Source organism: Salmo salar, chromosome ssa12 (assembly GCF_905237065.1).
Source record: "Salmo salar chromosome ssa12, Ssal_v3.1, whole genome shotgun sequence".
In the NCBI taxonomy this organism is placed as follows: domain Eukaryota; kingdom Metazoa; phylum Chordata; class Actinopteri; order Salmoniformes; family Salmonidae; genus Salmo; species Salmo salar.
The window spans coordinates 47,256,313-47,277,750 of record NC_059453.1 but is presented as its reverse complement, the minus strand read 5'-3'; the positions used below and the strand labels follow the sequence as shown (position 1 = coordinate 47,277,750).

Below are 21,438 nucleotides of genomic sequence, written 5' to 3'. Positions count from 1 at the left end.
AAGCTGGTTGAGAGAATGCCAAATGTGTGCAAAGCTGTCATCAAGGCAAAGGGTGGCTACTTTGAAGAATCTCAAATCTATTTTTATTTGTTTAACACTTTTTTGGTTACTACATGATTACATATGTGTTATTTCATAGTTTCGATGTCTTCGCTATTATTCTACAATGTAGAAAATGGTAAAAATAAAGAAAGTCCCTGGAATGAGTAGGTGTGTCCAAACCTTTGACTGATACTGTATATAAATCAAATAAAAAAATCTAACACAAGCAGATTAAGATAATTTGTTGTTCTTAACCTCCCTGGGCAAGCGTCCCACCTAGTCAACAGCCAGTGGAATCGCGTGGCGCGAAATACAAATACCTCATAAATGCTATAACTTCAATTTCTCAAACATATGACTATTTTACACCATTTTAAAGACTTTCATTAATCTAACCACATTGTCCGATTTCAAAAAGGCTTTACAGCGAAAGCAAAACATTAGATTATGTCAGGAGAGTACCCTGCCAAAAATAATCACACAGCCATTTTCAAAGCAAGCATATATGTCACAAAAACCAAAACCACAGCTAAATGCAGCACTAACCTTTGATGATCTTCATCAGATGACACTCCTAGGACATTATGTTAAACAATACATGCATGTTTTGTTCAATCAAGTTCATATTTATATCAAAAACCAGCTTTTTACATTAGCATGTGATGTTCAGAACTAGCATACCCACCGCAAACTTCCGGTGAATTTACTAAATTACTCCCGATTAACGTTCACAAAATGCATAACAATTATTTTAAGAATTATAGATACAGAACTCCTTTATGCAATCGCGGTGTCAGATTTTAAAATAGCTTTTCGGCGAAAGCACATTTTGCAATATTCTGAGTAGATAGCCCAGCTGTCACAGCTAGCTAATTTGACACCCACCAAGTTTGGCCCTCACCAAACTCAGATTTACTATAAGAAAAATTGGATTACCTTTGCTGTTCTTCGTCAGAATGCACTCCCAGGACTTCTACTTCAACAACAAATGTTGTTTTGGTTCCAAATAATCCATAGTTATATTCAAATAGCTCCGTTTTGTTCGTGCCGTTCAGGTCAGTATCCGAAGGGTGACGCGCGAGCGCATTTCGTGACAAAAAAATCAAAATATTCCATTACCGTACTTCGAAGCATGTCAAACGCTGTTTAAAATACATTTTTATGCTATTTTTCTCGTAAAATAGCGATAATATTCCAACCGGGCGACGTTGTTTTCATTCCAAGACTGAAAGAAAAACATGGAGCGCGTCCACAAGATGACATCTCCAGTGTCATTGTTCCCTGCCTGACCACTCACAAAAACTCCTGCTGTTTTTCGCCCAGAGACTGCAGAGACGTCATTCCACTTTCTGGCACCTTCTGAGAGCCAATGGAAGCCTTAGAAAATGCCACGTTACAGCAGAGATGCTGTATTTGTGATAGAGATGCCACAGAAGGAGAACAAATTGTCAGACAGGGCACTTCCTGTATGGAATCTTCTCATGTTTTGGCCTGCAATATGAGTTCTGTTATACTCACAGACACCATTCAAACAGTTTTAGAAACTTTAGAGTGTTTTCTATCCAAATCTACTAATTATATGCATATTCTCGTTTCTGGGTAAGAGTAGTAACCAGTTTAAATCGGGTACGTTTTTATACTGCCCCCTAGCCCCAACAGGTTTTAATAGACAGGCAGCACTACACAGGATGTTTTCTTCTGTTAAAGGTTTGGGTATAGTAGCTGTGTAGTAGTCATATGTGTATGTTTACAGTATGTATATGTTTACAGTAGATGTATGTTTGTGTGCCATTAATGCATTCTTGTATGTACATGTATATGCGCTTGTGAATGTGTGTATGTGCTGTCTGGCATTAGCCTTGGATTAACAGATTCATCGATTTAGTCATTTGTTCCTTCCCCTCACGCCCCCTCTTCCCAGCTGGGCCAACCAAAATATAATGAACACCTCTGGAACGCCAAGGCCTCGAGGGTATCTGGGAAATGTAGTTCTTTTCATAGAGCGGGGGAGAAAATCTATATCTCAGCTGACTGGCCATATATACTGTACAAATCACACTAGGCTGCATGGCAGATATACTGTAAATCCCTGTCAGAATAGCCCATTTATATTCATACTAGCACATTTCAAACAAGCTATTTCCAATGTTGAGGGACCGGCTTGATGCTTTACCGAAGCACCCAAAGCGTGTTGTTTGGACGCACTATTCTCATTTCCTTTCCTCTGTTTATTAGTATGTATCTCATACACTCCACAGTGACTGTGAATGGGCTTAACACTAATGGTCAGAGATAATTGAATCGAGTTGGTTTTGTTCATCCAGTTGTTTTCTTGCAACGTTAGAGTAGAGCGAGTCAATTGGATTTCCATTCAGAGGACCGCAATTTGGGGGACGTTAACAACTGACGGGCAATTCGTCATGCTGTTTGTTTGTCGCCAAGCCCCTGAACAGCCTGTGTGTTTGTGTTTTCACTCCACAGGATATATCTGATGCAATAACAACATATCTCTCTTCACTGTTTAGTATTTGTCTCCAAATCAAATCAATGACTAGTAAAGCTTTTTTCATTCAAAGGCATTCAAGCTGCTCAAAAGCCCAAGCCTCAAAGCTAGAAATAGTACAGAAAGATGAGTTTATTTTTTCACACAGAGAGTGTGATAATAGTAACTGTATTTAAGGTACAGCTCTCAGTTGGAGGTCACTATAGCTATAGCTATCTCCAATCCCCTCGGTGAAGGTATAACCTTTATGTACATCCACAGTGCACTTCCCTTGGGTTTAACCCCTACAATGGCAGCAGTGTGTGTGTGTGTGTGTGTGTGTGTGTGTGCCTGTGTGTGAGAGAGAAAGACAGAGAGAGATGGGAAGAAAACGACTTAAAAGTGCTGTGTCTCAAAATGGGATCAGCTCTGCACTGGTTTCCAACCCGAAGCCAAACGCACGCATGCACGTGTGCACACACACACACACACACACACACACATATAAAATGAGGTCCAAAGGTATTGGGACAGTGGCCCATTTTTTTGTTGTTTTGGCTCTGTACTCCAGCACTTTGGATTTGAAATGATAGAATGACTATGAGGTTAAAGTGCAGACTGTCATTTTTTCATCCATGTCGGGTGAACCGTTTAGAAATTACAGCACTTTTTGTACATGGTCGCCCCATTTTAGGGGACCAAAAGTATTTGGATAAATTCACTTATGTGTATTAAAGTAGTCTAAAGTTTAGTATTTGGTCCCATATTCCTAGCACGCAAGGATTACATCAAGCTTGTGACTCTACAAACTTGTTGGATGAATTTGCGGTTTGTTTTGGTTGTGTTTTAGGTTATAATTGAGCCCAATAGAAATGAATGGTAAATAATGTATTGTGTCATTTTGGAGTCCCTTTTATTGTAAATAAGAATAGAATATGTTTCTAAACACTTCTACATTAATGTCGATGCTACCATTATTACGGATAATCCTGAATGAATCGTGAATAATGATGAGTGAGAAAGTTACAGACGCACAAATATCATATCCCCAATACATGCTAACCTCTCACCATTACAATAACAGGGGAGGTTAGCATTTTGGGGGGGGTATGATATTTGTGCGTTTGTAACTTTCTCACTCGTCATTATTCACGATTCATTCAGGATTATCTGTAATCACCGTAGCATCCACATTACTGTGGATCACTGTCCCAATACTTTTGGAGCTCACTGTACATACATACACTCAAGTTCAGAGAGCATGTGCTTATATTTATTGAAGCCTCTTCCACCATCCCTGACACCGATTTAAATAATTGCCCATTAGTTATTAAGTCTAAATCTTGTTAACCTGTGTCAGCCAGCCACAAGCCGAGAACAACCAATCAGAATCCAGAAACACTTCCTGGACCAATTGACAAGGAATAGAGGTCATGGCTAGAAGGGCTCCAGCTTTGGTCAAATTAACATCAAAAGTTTAAATGTTTAGCATTTTAGCTAAGCCTAACCCTTTTCCTAACCTTAGCCTAATTCTCCTAACCTGTTGTGTTAATTATCCTTACCTGCTGCGTACATTCTCCTAACCTGCTACGAAACGTCAAATCTGACATTCATTTGACAAAAGCTGGATCCCTTCTAACCATGACCAGGAATAGATGAACAGAAATTGAGAAAAATGTGACTACATTAATCAAACATCGATGTCATTGCGAAAAGAGTTCACAGCACAGATCAAGTTAGAATTTGGGTCTAAATTAATTGTCTGAAGTCCAGAGTCACAAGTCCAGAGCCCGTATTCATAAAGCCGATCTAGGAACACTTTTTCCTCTTAGATCATAATGAATAAGTTGGAAGGGGGGGACCTAATCCTAGATCAGTACTCCTACCCTGAGATGCTTTATTAGTATGGGCTGAGAGTTCCATTATGCAAAGTGTTCTCCTTCCTTAACGTTAAATCAGAGTGAGGGGGTTAATTAGGAGGAACGGCCCAATAAAATAACCCAGCTTGGTCACATCTGGCCTGTAGGCCACACAGGGACTGCTCAGGCTCATAGAGAGAACTCCCAAGCTGCCTGCTTCACACACACACGTGCACATGTTTAGCATGCAGGGCAAGGAGAGTGACACATTGTTTAGCTAATAAAACGTACAGTGCATTCGCAAAGTATTCAGACCCCTTCCCTTTTTCCACATTTTGTTTACGTTACAGCCTTATTCTAAAATGGATTACAATTTATTTTTTTGTCATCAATCTACACACAATACCCCATAATGACAAAGCATAAAAAGATTTGACATTTTCCACATTTATAACAAATAAATAAACCATTTGCTATGAGACTCTAAATTGAGCTCAGCTGCATCCTGTTTCTACAACTTCAATGGAGTCCACCTGTAGTAAATTCAATTGATTGGACATGATTTGGAAAGGCACAAACCTGTCTATATAAGGTTTTTGCTCTGTCCATGCATGTCAGAGCAAAAACCAAGCCATGAGGTCGAAGGAATTGTCCATAGAGCTCCGAGACAGGGTTGCGTCGAGGCACAGATCTGGGGAAGGGTACCAAAACATTTCTGCGGCATTGAAGGTCCTCAAGAACAGAGTGGCCTCCATCATTCTTAAATGGAAGATGTTTGGAACCACCAAGACTCTTCCTAGAGCTGGCCGCCCGGCCAAACTGAGCGATCGGGGGAGAATGGCCTTGGTCAGGGATGTGACCAAGAACCAGATGGGTACTCTGACAGAGCTCCAGAGTTCCTCTGTGGAGATGGGAGAACCTTCCAGAAGGACAACCATATCTGCAGCCCTCCACCAATCAGACCTTTACGGTAGAGTGGCCAGACGGAAGCAACTACTCAATAAAAGGCACATGACAGCCCACTTGGAGTTTGCCAAAAGGCTCCTAAAGGACTCTCAGACCATGAGAAACAAGATTCTCTGGTCTGATGAAACCAAGATTGAACTCTTCAGCCTGAATGCCAAGTGTCACATCTGGAAGAAACCTGGTACCATCTCTACGGTGAAGCATGGTGGTGGCAGCATCATGCTGTGGGGATGTTTTTCAGCGGCAGGGACTGGGGAGAATAGTCAGGATCGAGGGAAAGATGAATGGAGCAAAGTACAGAGAGATCCTTAATGAAAACCTGCTCCAGAGCGCTCAGGTTCCCCTTCCAACAAGACAATGACCCTTAGCACACAGCCAAGACAATGCAGGAGGAGAACAAGTCTCTGAATGTCCTTGAGTGGCCTAGACAGAGCCTGGACCCAATCGAACATCTCTGGAGAAACCTGAAAATAGCTGTGCAGCAATGCTCACCATCCAACCTGACAGAGCTTGAGACGATCTGCAGAGAAGAATGGGAGAAAATCCCCAAATACAGGTGTGCCAAGCTTGTAGCGTCATACCCAAGAACACGCCAAGGATGTGTCAACAAAGTACTGAGTAAAGGGTCTGAATACTTATGTAAATGTGATATTTCTGGGTTTTATTTTTTAATACATTTGCAAAATTTTCTAACCTGTTTTTGCTTAGTCATTAAGGGGTATTGTGTGTAGATTGATGTGGGGGAAAAAAAACTATTTAATACATTTTAGAATAAGGCTGTAACGTAACGAGGTCTAAATACTTTCCGAATGCACTGTATACACAGTACCAGTCAAAAGGTTGGACACACCTACTCATTCCAGGGACTTTCTTTATTGTTATTATTTTCTACTTAGTAGAATAATAGTGAAGACATCAAAACTATAAAATAACACATATGGAATCATATTTGAGATTCTTCATATTTGAAAGTATCCACCCTTTGCATTGATTACAGCTTTGCATAATCTTTACATTCTCTCAACCAGCTTCATGAGGTAATCACCTGGAATGCATTTCAATTAACAGGTGTGCCTTGTTAAAAGTTAATTTGTGGAATTTCATTACTTCTTAATACGTTTTAGCCAATCAGTTGTGTTGTGAGGGTGGTATACAGAAGACAGCCCTATTTGGTAAAAGTCCATATTATGGCAAGAACAGCTCAAATAAGTAAAGAGAAATGACAGTCCATCATTACTTTATGACATGAAGGTCAGTCAATCCGGAAAATTTCAAGAACTTTGAAAGTTTCTTCAAGTGCAGTCGCAAAAACCATCAAGCGCTATGATGAAACTGGCTCTCATGAGGTCGGCCACAGGAAAGGAAGACCCAAAGTTACCTCTGCTGCAGAGGATCATTTCAGATTGCAGCCCAAAAAAATGCTTCACAGAGTTCAAGTAACAGACACATCTCAGCATCAACTGTTCAGAGGAGGCTGCATAAATCAGGCCTTCATGGTTGAATTTCTGCTAAGAAACCACTACTAAAGGACACCAAAAATAAGAAGAGACTTGCTTGGGCCAAGAAACATGAGCAATGGACATTAGACCGGTGGAAATGTATCCTTTGGTCTGAAGTGTTCAAATATGCAATTTTTGGTTCCAACCTCCATTCAGAGTAGGTGAATGGATGATCTATGCATGTGTGTTTCCCACCGTGAAGCATGGAGGAGGAGGTGTGATGGTGTCGGGGTGCTTTGCTGGTGACACTGTCAGTGATTTATTTAGAATTCAAGGCACACGTAACCAGCATGGCTACCAGAGCATTCTGCAGAGATACGCCATCTCATCTGGTTTGTGCTTAGTGGGACTATCATTTCATTTTCAACAGGACAATGACCCAATACACCTCCAGGCTGTGTAAGGGATATTTGACCAAGAAGGAGAGTAATGGAGTGCTGCATCAGATGACCTGTCCTCCACAATCACCGGACCTCAACCCATTTGAGATGGTTTGGGGTGAGTTCGACTGCAGAGTGAAGGAAAAGCAGCCAACAAGTGCTCAGCATATGTGTGAACTCCTTCAAGACTGTTGGAAAAGCATTCCAGGTGAAGCTGGTTGAGAGAATGCCAAGAGTGTGCAAAGCTGTCATCAAGGCAAAAGGTGGCTATTTGAAGAATCTAAAATGTAAAATATATTTTGATTTGTTTAACACTTTTTTGGTTACTACATGATTCCATGTGTTATTTTCATTGATGTATTCACTATTATTCTACAATGTGGAAAATAGTAAAAATAAAGAAAAAACGTTGAATGAGAAGGTGTGTCCACATTTTTGACTGGTACTATATATATATATTGAGAGCATACTGGTATGTATAGTACATACAGAATATGTTGTCGTTACTGTATAATATGTGCACATTTTTATTCATGGTCGTTGTTGGCAACATTCAGTTCTCTGTGTCATCTAATGAAGTAATACAAGGTTAATAGTGCTCGTCCTATCTCGATGCACACGCTCGTCTAAAAGGTTATCCCTGAATCCCAAGGATATGGGTTGTTATCAATTATTAGTCTATAGTACACTGAAATACCCTTTTATTTGTGCTCGCCAAAGTGGAATACATTGTGGTTAGTGCAGCGAGAGAGAAAGAAAGAGGTAGAAAGAGAGAGTGAGGGAGAGAGAGAAAGTGCCACCCCAGGGCATGATGGGTAGTGCGTGAGGATCCAACCCGCTGTTGATGTGCACTATGGCAACACTACATGGTTCCCCGACGATGGTTTTAATTCGAGTGCAGTCATTAAAATTGTAATAAGACCAGCAATAAAACTGGCATGGTGTTTGCTTTTGTACAATGCATTCAGAAAGTATTCAGACTTCTTGACTTTTTCCACATTTTGTTACGTTACAGCCTTATTCTAAAATTGATTAAATAGTTTTTTTCCCTCATTAATCTACACACAATACCCCATAATGACAAAGCAAAAACAGGTTTTTAGAAATTTTTGAAATATCACATTTACATGAGTATTCAGACGCTTTACACAGGGCTTTGTTGAAGCACCTTTGGCAGCAATTATAGCCTTGAGTCTTCTCGGGTGTGACACTAAAAGCTTGGCACACCTGTATTTGAGGAGCTTCTCCCATTCTTCTCTGCAGATCCTCTCATGCTCTGTCAGGTTGGATGTGGAGCGTTGCTGCACAGCTATTCTCAGGTCTTTCCAGAGATGTTCATTTGGGTTCAAGTCCGGGCTCTGGCTGGGCCACTGAAGGACATTCAGAGACTTGTCCCAAAGCCACTCCTGTGTTGTTTTGGCTGTGTGCTTAGGATTGTTGTCTTGTTGGAAGGTGAACCTTCGCTCCCAGTCGGAGGTCCTGAGCGCTCTGGAGCAGGTTTTCATCAAGGATCTATCTGTACTTTGTTCCGTTCATCTTTCCCTCGATCCTGACTAGTCTCCCAGTCCCCTGTCGCTGAAAAACATCCCCAACTGAGCTCAATTTTAAGTCTCATAAGTCTGAATACTTATGTAAATAAGGTATCTCTGTTTTATATTTTTTATGAATTAGCAAAAAATTATAAAAACCTGTTTTCTCTTTGTCGTTATGGGGTATTGTGTATAGATTGCTGAGGAAAATGTTTTATTTAATCCATTTTAGAATACGGCTGTAACGTAACAAAATGTGGAAAAAGTCAAGGGGTCTAAATACTTGCTGTAGGCACTGTATATCGAGTGTTTAATAATTAGACTTTGTTGACTGATTTCAAAGGCGGGGATTGTGTTTGTGTGTGCGCGAGTGCGTTGCATGTCCAATTTGCAGTTTCACATGTGAAATAGCCATTTTCACATGTTGAGCTTAAATTTAACTTGAAACTATATTTTCACATGTATTACATTTAGAGTTCACATGTTAACATCACCTTTTTACACGTGATGAAAATGTTCACCTCACGTGAATTGCAGTTTCACGTGAAATTAGCAGTTTTCAGTCCTTATTTGCGACATGAATTTTTGGACATATAAATGAATTATATGAACCCAATGATTCTTGAAGAATATAATGTCTAAATGAGCTTAGTTCAACTGTCGTACACCATCAGAATCCCAAATATACTGAACAACAATATAAACGCAACATGTAAAGTGTTGATCCCCATATTTCATGAGCTGAAATAAAATACATTATGTATACAAAAATATGTGGACACCCCTTCAAATTAGTGGATTCGGCTATTATATTTTTTACTGAAGAGCTCAGTGACTTTCAATGTGGCACCATCACAGGATGCCACTTTTCCAACATGTCAGTTCGTCATATTTCTGCCCTGCTAGAGTTGCCCGGGTCAACTGTAAGTGCTGTTATTGTGAAGTGGAAATGTCTAGGAGCAACAATGGCTCAGCCGCGAAGTAGTAGGCCACACAAACTCACAGAACGGGACCTCCTAGTGCTGAAGTGCGTAGCGTGCAAAAAATCGTCTGTCCTCAGTTGCAACTCTCACTACTGAGTTCCAAACTGCCTCTGGAAGCAACGTCAGCACAACAACTGATTGTGGGGAGCTTCATGAAATGGCTTTCCTTGGCTGAGCAGCCGCACACAAGCCTAAGATCACCATGCATAATGCCAAGCGTGGGCTGGAGTGGTGTAAAGCTCACCGCCATTGGACTCTGGAGCACTGGAAATGCATTCTCTGTAGTGATGAATCACGCTACACCATCTGGCAGTCCGACGGATGAATCTGGATTTTGCGAATGCCAGGAGAACACTACCTGCCCCAATGTATAGTGCCAACTGCAAAATTCCCCAAACTGTTGCCACAAAATTGGATGCACAGAATCGTCTAGAATGTCATTGTATGCTGTAGCGTTAAGATTTCCCTTCACTGGAACTAAGGGGCCTAGCCCGAACCATGAAAAACAGCCCCAGACCATTATTCCTCCTCCACCAAACTTTACATTTGGCACTATGCATTGGGGCAGGTAGTGTTCTCCTGGCATTCGCAAACCCAGATTAGTCCGTCGGACTGCCATATAGTGAAGCGTGATTCATCACTCTAGAGAACGCGTTTCCACTGCTCCAGAGTCCAATGGCGGTGAGCTTTACACCACTCCAGCCGACGCTTGGCCTAGAAAATGGAAACCCATGTCATGAAGCTACCGACAAACAGTGCTTCCAGAGGCAGATTGGAACTTGGTAGTGAGTGTTGCAACTGGCGACAGACGATTATTACGTTCTATGCACTTCAGCGGTCCCGTTCTGTGAGCTTGTCTGGCCTACCACTTCGCAGCTGAGTCGTTGTTGCTTCTGTAACCGGTGTGAAATGTCTAGCTAGTTAGCGGGGTGCGCGCTAATAGCGTTTACATTGGTGACGTCAATGTGTGCAGAGGTCCCTGGTTCGAGCCCAGGTAGGGGTGAGGAGAGGGATGGAAGCAAAACTGTTACACTCCTAGACAGTTCCACTTCACAATAACAGCACTTACAGTTCACCGAGGAAGCTCGAGCAAGGCAGAAGTTTGACAAACTGACTTGTTGGAAAGGTGGCATCCTATGACTGTGCCCCGTTGAAATCACTGAGCTCTTCAGTATGGGCCATTCTACTGCCAATGTTTGTCTATGGCTGTGTGTTTGATTTTATACACCTGTCAGCAACGGATGTCCACATACTTTTGGCCATGTAGTGTATGTACTGTACATATAGGTAGGGGTAAAGTGACTTGGCAACCGGATAGATAATAGACAGTAGCGTGTGTGTGTGTGCGTGTGCGTGTGTGTGTGTCAATCAATCAAATGTATTTATAAAGCCCTTTTTACATCTGCAGATGTCACAAAGTGCTATACAGAAACCTAGCCTAAAACCCCTAACAGCAACTAATAAAGTCCACATACCTTTGGCCATGTAGTGTATATGAGGTTAGAGGGAGGGGGAGAATAGTAATGATACATTTGAATCATGATCACGTTCTTATTTATGTTAGACTCCCTAAATCTCCTTCCCTCTTATTCTTCTCACTAATTTTCCCTCTCCTTTCAGTTCTTCGACGCATTGTCTTTCTCCTTTCGGACTGCCTTCATCCTTTCCTTCCATTTCTTCATCCTCCTTATCTCTCTCCTACTCCTTTTTGAGGCTTTATTTCACTCCAGCTTTCTCCCTCCATCCCTCCCTTCCTCATGATCAATAATTCATAAAGCTCTCTGCCCCCTCTTCTCCTCGGCTGTGTGTGTGTGCGTGTGTGTGTGTGTGTGTGTGTGTGTGTGTGTGACAGTGGTGGATCAAAGCATCTTCTACCTTCACAGCATAGATCAGCGCTCATTGGTCTTTGCCGCTGACAGGAAACAACCTGTCCCCCTGCTCCTCTTAAAAAGTAGATAGAAACGAAGTGATCCGTTTACTTTCATTTTCCTCCTGTTGTATACTGCAGATGAACGACACTACTGCCTGGAGACACTTGTTTTTTTTTATATTGGTTCTGAAGCCGATAATGTGTATGTGTGTATATCTTTATCTGTATGTATAAGCCATAGTTTAGGCCTGTTCCTAGTGCAATCAAGATACATAGTGCAGAGAGAATAATGTATTTTATTTGACCTTTTTTCAGTAATGTAACATACTACATCAGATTGTATGTTATATGGAGGCGGACAATATCAAGTTGATTCCTTTGGCCGCAGGAATCCATGTATAAATTGACCCTGCCTTGAGCGGAGTACGCTCGAACTTACAGTGGCAGTGCAAGGGCAGTGTGGTCTTTCAACCTTATTATAGATGACTGTGTGGTGTGGTAGTCGACAGACGCTCGCACCTCTTTAGCCGGGGTCTTTTCACTGGGCTCAGTTGCAGTGCAGTGTCACTGTTCTCCACTGACTCCACCGGTCCTTTGCTGAAGATGAATACGATTGTCAGCACAATAACGCTCTGCTCCTCTTTCTGCTATCTTTATTAGTATTTTCTCTCTCCCCACTTCTCTCGCTTCCCATCTCCCTCTTTCTTTGGCTCAGCCTTGGTCGAGTGCAAGAGCAAGACGGAGAGGGATGCTTGCAAAGCAGTTCCAATGGCAATGAGGGTTGACTTACGATGCAGTGTGAAATTGAGCAATTATATACTTTTTTTCTCCTTCCCTTTTTTTCTCTCCATGTCTCCTTCTTTTGTTCCCTTTCCTTACTCCAAAAAACTGTTTTTCTTGCCTAAATCTCACCTATCCTACCTATAGTACCCCTACCAACACAACACCGTTCCCATTTGTTCACCCCCCTCTATACCACCCCCCCAATCTATCTCTTCAGCCCTCCCCCATGACACTTCCCATACAACCCCACCCCAAACGGTACACTTCGTACTATCTCCTTAACCCTCTCCCCTGAAACGATGCACTTCATCCTGTCTCAAGCGAGTATGCTAAACCATACAGTGGAAGTGTGGTCTTTCAACCTGATTATAGATGACTCTGTGGTGTGGTAGTCGACACGCACCTCTTATAGCTAGGGCTCACCTCTCTCCCCCCTGCTCTCTCTCCCATAGCCGTGTGTTTGATCCTGGGCTGTATGATCTTTCCGGATGGCTGGGACTCGGAAGTGGTGCGCGACATGTGTGGCGAGGAGACGGGGAAGTACACGCTGGGGAACTGTTCGGTGCGCTGGGCCTACATGCTGGCTATCGTTGGCATCATGGACGCCCTCATCCTCTCCTTCCTGGCCTTCGTGCTGGGCAACCGGCAGAACGACTTCCAGCTGGAGGAGCAGCTTAAAGCAGAACAAAAAGGTGAGACGCTAATGAAGCTAGGCTGACTGCTAGGCTAATGCTAATCTTTGTTTTATTATGCGCCAAAAGTCCTATTTTTTTTACCACATCTTACCAGCAGTACTGTAAAATAAAGCATTGCCCATTTACCAGATGGGCTAGGTTATTGAGACACCAGTGGCTAATGCTAATTGTTGTCATATATCAGGCAATACACTGGATTTACAAAATGCTATGTAGCTATGTTTTAAAGTGATGACATTTAAAAACCAGCCCTGTCCTTTTGTATTATTTTTGTGAGTATCAAGTTTCAATGTAGTGGTTTTGAGTTTGAAATTCGGCACAAACAAGTCTCCACGTAGCTAGCTCAACTCGCAGCTAGCTACACTATATATACAAAAGCATCTGGACACTCCTTCAAATTAGTGGATTTGGCTATTTCAGGCACACCCGCTGCTGACGGGTGTATAAAATCGAGCACACCGCCATGCAATCTCCATAGACAAACATTGGCACTAGCATGGCCTTACAACACTCTCTACCGAGTTCTAAACTCCCTCTGGAAGCAACGTCAGCACAATAACTGTTTTTCTGGAGCTTCATGAAATGGGTTTCCATGGTCGAGCAGTCGCACACAAGCCTAAGATCAACATGCACAATGCCAGGCGTCAGCTGGAGTTGGACTCTGGAGCAGTGAAAAAGCGCTCTCTGGTGTGATGATTCACGCTTCACCATCTGGCAGTCCGACGGACAAATCTGGGTTTGTCGGACGCAAGGAGAACGCTACCTGCCCAAATGCACATTTTGGTATGAGATTGTTTGATAAGCAGGTATGCACATACTTTTGGCCATGTAGTGTAGCTATAGCTATTTCAAAATGAAAACCGCTAGCTACAGCTATAGCTACCACGACAACATGAGGAAAGCCAATGCAACACCGCCAGGGTTGGGGAGTAACAGATTACATCTAACCGGTTACTTGTAATAAATTACAAAAAACTGTAACTTTAATCCTTTACATTAGCAGATAAAATATTGTAATCAGATTACAGATACTTTTGAAAAACTATATTAGGATTACTTTTAAATTCAGAAAGGATGTTTGCGGAAAAAAAAAAGATTTGACACTTCTCTGTTTTCTCAATGACATTCAAATCAGCATTGAAAAAAGGCGTAAGTTTAAGTTTGTTCCACCTGAGCGAGTCTGACCACAAGTCAGAGACCATTATGACACACCAAATGTGTTTGATGGATCGCGGGAAAAGAGCAAGAGTAGGCTTTTGTAGGCTACAGTCCAAGCTATGTCTTACAATGCTGTGGTGTAGTCTACGTGCGATACTGATATCACTTATTATTGATATATACATAGTGCATTGATGTGAATCACACTGCTGCTCTCTCATTTAGCTATTTGCGCCTTACGGATTGCAATTGTTGTGGATGGCTGTACACAAATCTAAATGTGTATTTTAACCCAAGAAGTCTAAGCTGCCTATCAATCATTGTTTTTGCAACCAGTGGACAGCCAGTGAAATATGCGCTCTTGCAACTGCTGCATAGTGTGGATCCCAGCCTATGGAATAAAAGTAGGGCTTTTATTGTTCAATCTAATTCATTATGATAAAACATTATATACAGTGGCAAGAAAAAGTGTGAACCCTTTGGAAATACCTGGATTTCTGCATAAACTGAATCTGAACTTCATCTAGGTCACAACAATAGACAAACACAGTCTGCTTAAACTAATAACACACAACCTATATGTTTTCATGTCTTTATTGAACACACCGTGTAAACATTCACAGTGCAGGGTGGGAAAAGTATGTGAACCCTTGGATTTAATAACCGGTTGACCCTCCTTTGGGAGCAATAACCTCAACCAAATGTTTTCTGTAGTTGCGGATCAGACCTGCACAACGTCAGGAGGAATTTTGGAACATTCCTCTTTACAAAACTGTTTCAGTTCAGCAATATTCTTAGGATGTCTGGTGTGAACTGCTCTCTGAGGTCATGCCACAGCATCTCAAATCGGGTTGAGGTCAGGACTCTGACTGGGCCACTCCAGAAGGCGTATTTTCTTCTGTTGAAGCCATTCTATTGTTGATTTACTTGTGTGTTTTGGGTTGTTGTCCTGTTGCATCACCCAACTACTGTTGAGCTTCAATTGGAGGAAAGATAGCCTAACATTCTCCTGCAAAATGTCTTGATAAACTTGGGAATTCATTTTTCTGTCGATGATAGCAAGCTGTCCAGGCCCTGGGGCAGCAAAGCAGCCCCAAACCATGACGCTCCCTCCACCATACTTTACAGTTGGGATGAGGTTTTGATGTTGGTGTGCTGTGCCTTTTTTTCCCTCTACACATTGTGTTGTGTGTTCCTTCCAAACAACTCAACTGTAGTTTTATCCGTCCACAGAATATTTTGCCTGGCTATTTTGCCTGGACCATCCAGGTGCACTTTTGCAAACTTCAGACGTACAGCAATGTTTTCTTTGGACAGCAGTGACTTCTTCCGTGGTGTCCTCCCATGAACACCATTCTTGTTTAGTGTTTTACGTATCGTAGACTCATCAACAGAGATGTTAGCATGTTCCAGAGATTTCTGTAAGTCTTTAGTTAACACTAGGATTCTTCTTAACCTCATTGAGCATTCTGCACTGTGCTCTTGCAGTCATCTTTGCAGGACGGCCACTCCTAGGGAGAGTAGCAACAGTGCTGAACTTTCTCAATTTATAGACAATTTGTCCTACCGTGGACTGATGAACATCAAGGCTTTTAAAGATACTTTTGTAACCCTTTCCAGCTTTATACAAGTCAACAATTCTTAATCTTATTTGTCTTCTGAGATATCTTTTGTTCGAGGCATGGTTCACATCAGGCAAACTCAAATTCTGTGAGTGTTTTTTATAGGGCAAGGCAGGTCTAACCAACATCTCCAATCTCGTCTCATTGATTGGACTCCAGGTTAGCTGACTCCTGAGTCCAATTAGCTTTTGGAGAAGTCATTAGCCTAGGGGTTCACATACTTTTTCCAACCCACACTGTGAATGTTTAAATGATGTATTCAATATAGACAAGAAAAATACAATAATTTGTGTGTAATTAGCTTAAGCACACTATGTTTATTGTTGTGACTTAGATGAAAATCAGATCAAATTTGATGACCAATTTATGCAGAAATCCAGGTAATTGCAAAGGGTTCACACACTTTTTCTTGCCACAGTATATATCCATTGATTCTTGAAGAATATCTTATAAATGCCTCATGAGTTTAGTTCAACTGTCACACCACATGAGAACCCAAAATATAAGCTTGTTTTTCTCCCAATGTTTGTAAACAAACACTGTATCGCCTCATAACATGGTTAAAACAATCATTATGATGATATGGATGGTTAGTCCTTGCATCCACAGCTCTGTCTATTAATCTGAGAGTTCTTACATTTCTCCAGGCCCACCCCTCAACTGTGGATTCACCCTTTAAACAGCCGCATATTATCAAGATATCAAAGTGTCACCAACAAAAAAGGTCAACAATAGGCCTATAGCAAATGGCATACATTTTTCACATGTAAATAGGACCTTTCAGTAGTGCTCAAAGCATGCCATTACATGAGCGCAGCATTTATTTTTCAACTCGAATCAATGAGCCCAATCAGTCCTCCATGACAACAGAATCATAAACAACAGAGTAGGGCTGGCTAATAAGTCCTTCGTTATTGGGTCATGCTCAGGTAAAACAATTAGGCTAATATATACTTCCATATTTCCAAGTCCTATTCTTGAAGATCAAGGGATAATAAGTTCATCGGAATGACTGATAATCTGATAGACATTGGTTTTTAATGTAAAGATTTAATCATGTTATTATATGTAGTAGAAAGTGATGGGTTAGAAGAAGCCTACATAACCAACACAAAGTAACATTTTACATCCATTTATGGCCAGCTATGTTAACTCTAACATTGATTTATCCTGCAATAGATGTTGTTCAATTGGTAACATACATTTTTTGCCTCTAAAGGGGAAAGTAATCTAATGTAATCAGATTACATTACTGAGTTTGGGTAATCCAAAAGTTATGTTACTGATTACAATTTTGGACAAGTAACTAGTAACAGATTACATTTAGAAAGTAACCTACCCAAACCTGAACACCGCAGGGGGAACTCTACACCATACTTAACCAGGTCAGGATGTGTTTTTCTTGTAGTTTGCACAATCAGGGCTGGTTCCCCTGCTTGTTTGACTTGAAAATTGTGATATTGATGGGGATGGGGGTTTAAGCTTCAGGGGACACATGTTCATAAATATTTGATCTTGCATTTCAGTCATGTGCATTACATCATCCAGGTTTTCAATCATCTACCCACTGTTCCCTTATAACATTTCAGTGTATGAAATATTTCTGTGTGCAGTCTAAGGGTTGCATAACGAGACAACGCTGCTCTATCTAGATTCGGTGCGTCTGTATATTTGTACGATTTACCATAAATATTGTTAGTGTCGTGATGAGGGATGTTGCAGCATGATCAGAGCCAGGAAAAGACGGAGAGCGCGTCGAGCTTCCTTAAAAAAAAAAATGTTTTTTACCCCCCCCCCCAATTCCTTCATAGCCCTCTGATTCTGTTGAGGAAGTTTCCATGGTTACGTGTCAGATTCAAGCAGGATAAGGCTGCGGTTGCTCTCTCTCCCCAGCGACCCGGCACTCTGCAGCTGTGCCTGTTTTTTCCCTCCTTCCTCTCCTCTCTCTCTCTCTCACATACATTTTCTAATATTCCTCCAATCATTCCTCCTCAGTTCTCCCCCATCGATTGTCTCTCCTTCCTCCCCCCCCCTCTCTCTCCATCATCCCTCATCTGGATGCTCATTTTGTTTCATCAGGTTTAAGGATGTGGGTAAATGAGGTGGGCGGGGGTAAATGAGGTCGTAGGGGGTGGGGGGCCAGACAGAGGGGATGGAGGGTTGGGGGGGCTCTGGGATAGCACAAGATTAGATTCTGGTGGGGTGGGGGCAGTGTGAGTGGAGGGGGGTGTTAAGGCATCTGTAGTTGCCTGAGAATCGGTGTTGCGTCAACAACAACAACCTGGTGGCACTGTGCCAGAACTCCTCTGGCGTTATTTGTTTTTGCCTTAATCCACTCTGCTGTTTCCCCCATCTGTATTTATTTATTCTTCATCAGATAAAATAGCTTCAGTCACAGCGTCATGGTTTGTTTCATTGAGATAAGACTGCTTCTCTTTCATAAAAATATCACGCCCTGAATGCAATTATAAAAACAATTTTATACATGAAATATAAACCTAAATAAGATTTTTTTTAAACCACTTTTTTTGTTTGAATAAGATACGATGGAGCTTTGATGGGCAGATGTGGACATGTTTGTGTGTTGGGAGCCGTGCTCGTGTCCGATGGATTCCGAGGGATAATTTCCAGCCACATTTTTCAGAGGGTTTCCCTCCCCAGCTTCCCGCTCCAGACCTCCCACTAGTTCTCACCGCGGGAGGCCAGAATTTGGATAGAATTCCGACGGAACTGCAAATCTTATTTGAGCCAGCCAAGAGGAATAGTCTTATTCAACAACCCTTGGGGATAAACAGCTGGTTTAACCTGCTATAGAAGGAAAATACACTATACTTAATACATTTATATAATGGGATTTTTTCCACCCTTCGATATTATCACATTGAACTAGTCTCTAATTGACACTGGGCTCGTGCAATAGTAGAACTGTATAAAGACAACAGTGATGTTGTGCCTGTAGCCTACATAAAATTAAGATGTGATTTAGTAAATGACTACATACAGACTACCAAACATGTATAAGCTCTATATAATATTAAACATAAATGTTAATAAATGCAATGCAGGGGCTGGACTATGATTATTATTATCCCACAATTGGAAATATTTATTTAATGTACAGTATGTTTTTAATTTCAGGTAAATAATGTAATATATAGTCCAGAGATGGGCAACTGGCTGCCCGGGGTACCACTTTTTTTAGGCCAGAGTATCAATTTCGAAAGACAAAAAAAGATATACACTCGGCGGTCAGTTTATTAGGTACACCCATCTAGTACAGGGTCGAACACCCCTTTGCCTCCAGAACAGCCTGAATTCTTTGGGGAATGTATTCTACTAGTCGGAAACATTCCACAGGGATGTTGGTCCATGCTGACACAATGGCATCATGCAGTTGCTGCAGAGTGGACGGTGGTACACCACCGCCACCAGCCTGTACCGCTGACACCAGGCAGGATGGGTCCAAATCCTGACTCAGCATGACGCAACAGGAACCGGGATACGTCGGACCAGGCAATGTTTTTCCACTCCTCAATTGTCCAGTGTTGGTGACCATGTCCCCTCTGGAGCCGATTCTTCGTATTTTTAACTGATAGGAGCTGCAATAGCCCATCTGTGACAAGGATTGACGGGTTGTGCGTTCCGTGATGTCGTTCTGTACACCACTGTTGTACTGCATCATTATTTGTCTGTTTGTGGCCCACCTTTTAGCTTTCACAATAATTGCCATTCTCCTTCGACCTCTCTCATCAACGAGCTGTTTTCGCCCACAGGGCTGCCGCTGACTGAAGGTTTTTTGTTTGTCGCACAATTCTCGGTAAACCCTAGAAACTGCCTGCGTGAAAAGCCCACGAGGGCAGATGCTTCTGAGATACTGACTCCAGCCTGGCACTGAAGATCATACCACGCTCAAAGTCATTTAGGTCACTCGTTTTGCCCAGTCTAATGTTCAATCGGACAGTAACTGAATGCCTCGATGCCTATCTGCCTTCTTTATATAGCAAGCCACGGCCACTTGACTCACTGTCTGTAGGAGCAATCCATTTTCATGAACGGGGTGGTGTACCTAATAAACGGCCACTGAGTGCCTTCACAAAGTATTCATACTCCTTGACTTACAGTGCCTTTTAGAAAGTATTCACACCCCTTGACTTTTTCCACATTTTGTTGTGTTACAGTCTGCATTTAAAATTGAGTTTTTCTTGTCACTGGCCTACACACAATACCCCATCATGTTAAAGTGGAATTACGTTTTTTAAATATTTTTACTAATTAATAAAAAATGAAACGCTGAAATGTCTTGAGTCAAAAAGTATGCAAGCCTAAACAAGTTCAGTAGTAAAAGTTTGGAAGTCCGGGGGGCAGGAAGGGTAAAGGGGGAGCAGGTACCTTTCTAGTGGTGGTTATTCATCAGCCTGATGGTCTGGGGGTAGAAGCTGTTAGCTAGTCTGACAGTTTTTGCCATGATGCTCCGATACTGCCTGCGCATGAGTGGAATGCGGGAGAACAAGCCGTGGCTCGGGTGACTGAGGTCCTTGATGATCTTCTTGGCCTTCCTGCGACACCCGGTGTTGTAGGTGTTCTGAAAGGCAGGCAGTGTGCACCCAATGGTACTTTTGGCTGAGCATACCACCCTCTGTAGATCCTTGCGGTCAGCGGCGGCGGAGTTGCCATACCAGACTGTGATGCAGCCCGACAGTATGCTCTCGATGGTGCTCCTGTAGAACACAGTGAGGACCCTCGGAGACAGGACACATTTCTTCAGCCTTCTTCTTCACCACGGTATCCGTGTAGTTTGACCATTTCCGAGGAACTTTAAAGTTTTTACCGTCTCCCCGTTGATGATGGGGTCATGCCCAGCATGGTTCCTCCTGAAGTCCACAATCGGCTCCATTGTTTTGCTGATGTTGAGGGAGAGGTTGTTTACCTGGCATCACGCCGTCAGAGTGCTTACCTCCTCTCTGTAGGCCGTCTCATTGTTGTTGGTAATCAGGCCTACTACTGTCGTGTCTTCAGCGAACTTGATGATGGAGTTGGAACTGTGTGAGGCCATGCAGTCATGGGCATGCAGGAAGAACAGGAGTAGACTGAGGACGCACCCTTTTGGGGCACCCATGTTGAGGACAAAGGAGGTTGCTGGCACCTTAATTGGAGAGAACGGTCTCGTGGTTATGACTGGAGGGGAATCAGTGGAATGGTATGAAATAAACATGGTTTCCAGGTGTTTGATGCCATTACATTAGCTCCTTCCCGGCCATTATTATGAGAAGTTCTCCCCTCAGCAGCCTCCACTGGTTGTGGATCAGTGTGGAGGAGGTAATGTTGACTACCTTCACCACATGTGGATGTCCCGTCAGGAAGTACAGGACCCAGTTGCATAGGGAGGAGTTCAGTCCTAGGGCCGGGAACTTTGCGGTGAGCTTAGTGGGCAATATGTTATTGAAGGCCGTGCTGTAGTCAATGAACAGAATCTTCACATATGCATTCCTTTTGTCCAGGTGGGTGAGGGCAGTGTGCAGTGCAATAGCGATTGCTTCATCCGTGGATCTGTCAGGTGGAAGTGATGAGAT

At 42.3% G+C, this 21,438-nt stretch overlaps 1 protein-coding gene across 3 annotated transcripts in view; it reads left to right on the top strand.

The window, feature by feature from the left end:
* The window catches only part of lhfpl4a (LHFPL tetraspan subfamily member 4a), a 59,227-nt gene that overhangs the window by 26,436 nt on the left and 11,353 nt on the right, over window positions 1-21,438 (top strand). For all 3 annotated transcript variants that reach the window (XM_014132153.2, XM_014132152.2, XM_014132151.2), the window contains exon 2: window positions 12,846-13,085. In XM_014132153.2, coding sequence (XP_013987628.1) covers window positions 12,846-13,085 — 240 coding nt within the window. The remainder of the gene's footprint in view (window positions 1-12,845; window positions 13,086-21,438) is intronic.